A 4,806-nucleotide genomic window follows, 5' to 3' on the forward strand; every position below is an offset into this window, starting at 1 on the left:
ACAGGGTACAGAACAGACCTGCTCTAAGATCAGTCTCTAACTGGCCTGGTAAACCCACAGGGTACAGAACAGACCTGCTCTAAGATCAGTCTCTAACTGGCCTGGTAAACCCACAGGGTACAGAACAGACCTGCTCTAAGATCAGTCTCTAACTGGCCTGGTAAACCCACAGGGTACAGAACAGACCTGCTCTAAGATCAGTCTCTAACTGGCCTGGTAAACCCACAGGGTACAGAACAGACCTGCTCTAAGATCAGTCTCTAACTGGCCTGGTAAACCCACAGGGTACAGAACAGACCTGCTCTAAGATCAGTCTCTAACTGGCCTGGTAAACCCACAGGGTACAGAACAGACCTGCTCTAAGATCAGTCATAAACTGTCTCAGAGTAAAGGGGTGCTAAACTGATCCTAGATCAGAATTCCTATTCTGAGACACTTTATGAACACCAACCCTGAGTTGATCTGAGGTCAGTGTCACACAGCAGCTGCGTATTCCAACCCCAACCTTCTCGACCTTTCCTTCCACTTCCACAGTATTTTGCCTCTGCCTCATCCCCCCCCCCCCCCCCACCCATTCCCCCTCATTCCCCCTTCTTCACGGCATCCTTTCATGCACCCCCCCCCAAAAAAAAACTCCCACAGAGGCCTTGAAGGAGATAGACCCCACCAGCTGTCACAGTAACAGAGAGACAATCCAATAGAGAAAAACACCTGAGATGAATTCACACTGCTGATCCAATAGCTTTTAAATAGAAACATCGATTAACTGCTCTGCAAACCGCGCATTGACTCAAATATATCACCACAAAATGGAATGTCTCCCTACGGGCTGTGAAATGTGTATAGAAAATACATGCACTGGTGGAGGCACAAGCCGAAAGGTATGTCAGCGTGGTCTGTTAAAATACATTATCATGAGATAAAACAAGTGACTTATAGCCAGGTGACTTATAGCCAGGTGACTTATAGCCAGGTGACTTTTAGACAGGTGACTTATAGCCAGGTGACTTATAGCCAGGTGACTTATAGCCAGGTGACTTATAGCCAGGTGACTTATAGCCAAGTGACTTATAGCCAAGTGACTTATAGCCAGGTGACTTATAGCCAGGTGACTTATAGCCAGGTGACTTATTGACAAGTGACTTATAGCCAAGTGACTTATAGCCAGGTGACTTATAGCCAGGTGACTTATAGCCAAGTGACATAGCCAAGTGACTTATAGCCAGGTGACTTATAGCCAGGTGACTTATAGCCAAGTGACTTATAGCCAAGTGACTTATAGCCAGGTGACTTATAGCCAGGTGACTTATAGCCAAGTGACTATAGCCAAGTGACTTATAGCCAGGTGACTTATAGACAGGTGACTTATAGCCAGGTGACTTTTAGACAGGTGACTTATAGCCAGGTGACTTATAGCCAGGTGACTTATAGCCAAGTGACTTATAGCCAAGTGACTTATAGCCAGGTGGCTTATAGCCAGGTGACTTTTAGCCAGGTGACTTATGGCCAAGTGACTTATGGCCAAGTGACTTATGGCCAAGTGATTTATAGCCAGGTGACTTATAGCCAGGTGACTTATTGACAAGTGACTTATAGCCAAGTGACTTATAGCCAAGTGACTTATAGCCAGGTGACTTATAGCCAAGTGACTTATAGCCAGGTGACTTATAGCCAGGTGACTTATAGCCAGGTGACTTATAGCCAAGTGACTTATAGCCAGGTGACTTATAGCCAGGTGACTTATAGCCAGGTGACTTATAGCCAAGTGACTATAGCCAAGTGACTTATAGCCAGGTGACTTATAGCCAAGTGACTTATTGACAAGTGACTTATAGCCAAGTGACTTATAGACAAGTGACTTATAGCCAAGTGACTTATAGCCAGGTGACTTATAGCCAGGTGACTTATAGCCAGGTGACTTATAGCCAAGTGACTATAGCCAGGTGACTTATAGCCAGGTGACTTATAGCCAGGTGACTTATAGCCAGGTGACTTTTAGCCAGGTGTCTTATGGCCAAGTGACTTATGGCCAAGTGACTTATGGCCAGGTGACTTATAGCCAGGTGACTTATAGCCAGGTGACTTATTGACAAGTGACTTATAGCCAGGTGACTTATAGCCAGGTGACTTATAGCCAGGTGACTTATAGCCAAGTGACTTATAGCCAAGTGACTTATAGCCAGGTGACTTATAGCCAGGTGACTTTTGGCCAAGTGACTTATGGCCAAGTGACTTATGGCCAGGTGACTTATGGCCAGGTGACTTATAGCCAGGTGACTTATAGCCAGGTGACTTATTGACAAGTGACTTATAGCCAAGTGACTTATAGCCAGGTGACTTATAGCCAGGTGACTTATAGCCAGGTGACTTATAGCCAAGTGACTTATAGCCAAGTGACTTATAGCCAGGTGACTTATAGCCAGGTGACTTATAGCCAGGTGACTTATTGACAAGTGACTTATAAACCTCTACTGTGTTAATTCTCTCTTTCTCTACTGCGTCAATTCTCTCTCCACTGTGTAAATGATTCAAGGGATTTCTCTGGAGGGCGATTTAGAACATACCTCAGAGCTGTATAAAAAGTTGTTTTCGTGTCTTTTGTTGGAAATATATGAACTGTATCATCCAGTCCAATTCCGACTAGAAGTGAGAGGAAAATAGTATATGGGTATCGTTGAAGAGGAAGTTTCCGTTATAAGAGGAAGTTGTTCATAATAATTTAACTATAACATTCAAGTGTGGCATCGATACCTCGTACAGTACAGGGCTAAATGGTATACTCTAGGTGTAATCGACCAACAGCCTTACTGCCAGGAATCTCACAGGGGAGTTACGGAGACTACTGCTGTCCTACTGTCCTGCTACACAACAACTGACTCTGTCACTGAGCGTCACTGACATGACATGGCTGTCGTTTCCGACTCACTCCAAGATGGCGGATGCCATGTCACTGCTCGTACAGTACCACGCTCCGTTCAACCTTTGGCTGCATTCTAAAGAAAGATTTTCACCCTGAAGCACAACAGCAATCCCCTCTTTCACTATGTTTATTCACTCTGAAGCACACCAGCAATCCCCTCTTCCACCATGTTTATTCACTCTGAAGCACACCAGCAATCCCCTCTTCCACCATGTTTTCACTCTGAAGCACAACAGAAATCCCCTCTTCCACCATGTTTAGGCCTTCCCTGTAGCTCAGTTGGTAGAGCATGGTGTTTGCAACGCCAGGGTTGTGGGTTCGATTCCCACGGGGGGCCAGCACAGAAAAAAAATGTATGAAATGTATGCATTCACTACTGTAAGTCGCTCTGGATAAGAGCGTTTGCTAAATGACTAAAATGTTATTCACTCTGAAGCACACCAGCAATCCCCTCTTCCACCATGTTTTGCTAAATGTCAAGCAATTCCAGACCAACAACAGATGTCCAATATATCACAGTATTTATATCTTAGGGGCCCATAATCGAACAGTCCAAAATTCCCAAGCTAATAACTTTAAAGAGTGTATTACAGTGGTAGTTTGAGTGATTCTCTTTATGTTTTTACAGACTTCTACTTCATGCGGTTTGAGTCGAATTTACTTCCACTGTCCTCCAGCAGTGACTCCTGAATATGACGAGCTTCTCGTCTTCGGTGTTTACTGACGTGGTGTTACTGTATAACCTCTGACCTCTCATGCAGTCCGTCTGAAACCCCTGACTCCTAACCTCTCACCTGAGTTTGAGTTTCTGCAGGTCGTCAGCCAGGTTGTCTCTCTCCACCTCCATACGGGCTCTGTCATTGGACATGCCCTCCACCTGACGCCTCAGCTCTCTCATCTCCTCTTCGTACATCTCGGCCACGCGGGTCGGCTCGTGACCCCTCATCCTCTCGATCTCCACCATCAGAGTAGCGTTCTGCTGCTCCAGGAAACGGACCTTCTCGATGTAGCTGGCGAACCGGTCGTTCAGGTGCTGCAGCTCTGCCTTCTCATTGGTCCTGGTGTCCAGGAAATCGCGGTTCGTGGCGTCGGCCAAGTTGAAGTCAAGCTTCTCGCCCATCCCGGCGTACGAACGCATCGCGCCGCCGGAGGAGGAATGAATGCTGCCGGAGGAGTAGCTGGGGCGGGCGGAGGTTTTGGTCATCTCGTACACTCTGGAGGACATCTGGGCCGAGCCGGAGGAGCCGGAGGAGCCGCGTCCGCCGTGGGAGAACATGGAGGACATGCCTGAGTTGGATCCAATACCAGAGCCGAAGGTCCGGCGGTAGGAAGAGGCTGACTGAGCGGACTGGGAAGAGAAGGACTTGCTCATGGTGAACGTTGTCCGAGGGTCTGGCTGGAGGAACTGGGTTGCTGTTGGAGGTGGATGACTGAATGAGGGGCTGTTGGACAGGAGATCTGCTATTTGTAGACATACAACGCCCACTCCATAACTCCAAGCCCCCTGCCTCCAACTCCCTCATTTACCCCACTCCTTTTCTCTCTCTCTCTCTCTCTCTCTCTCTCTCTCTCTGTCTCTGTCTCTCTCTCTCTCTCTCTCTCTCTCTCTCTCTCTCTCTCTCTCTCTCTCTCTCTCTGTCTGTCTGTCTCTCTCTCTCTCTCTCTCTCTCTGTCTCTCTCTCTCTCTCTCTCTCTCTCTGTCTCTGTCTCTGTCTCTGCTCTCTCTCTGTCTCTGTCTCTCTGTCTCTGTCTCTCTGTCTCTCTCTCTCTCTCTCTCTCTCTCTCTCTCTCTCTCTCTCTCTCTGTCTCTCTCTCTCTCTCTCTCTCTCTCTCTCTCTCTCTCTCTCTCTCTCTCTCTCTCTCTCTCTCTCTCTCTCTCTCTCTCT

General features: G+C 47.4%; 1 protein-coding gene across 2 annotated transcripts in view; it reads right to left on the reverse strand.

Annotated features, from left to right (window-relative positions):
* The window catches only part of LOC106591971 (desmin), a 25,382-nt gene extending 21,014 nt beyond the window's left edge, over positions 1 to 4,368 (reverse strand). For both annotated transcript variants that reach the window (XM_045707884.1, XM_045707883.1), the window contains exon 1: positions 3,715 to 4,368. In XM_045707884.1, coding sequence (XP_045563840.1) covers positions 3,715 to 4,292 — 578 coding nt within the window. In that variant the 5' untranslated portion in view covers positions 4,293 to 4,368. The remainder of the gene's footprint in view (positions 1 to 3,714) is intronic.
* Positions 4,369 to 4,806: the final 438 nt, after the last annotated feature.

Source organism: Salmo salar, chromosome ssa25 (assembly GCF_905237065.1).
Source record: "Salmo salar chromosome ssa25, Ssal_v3.1, whole genome shotgun sequence".
Lineage (NCBI taxonomy): Eukaryota > Metazoa > Chordata > Actinopteri > Salmoniformes > Salmonidae > Salmo > Salmo salar.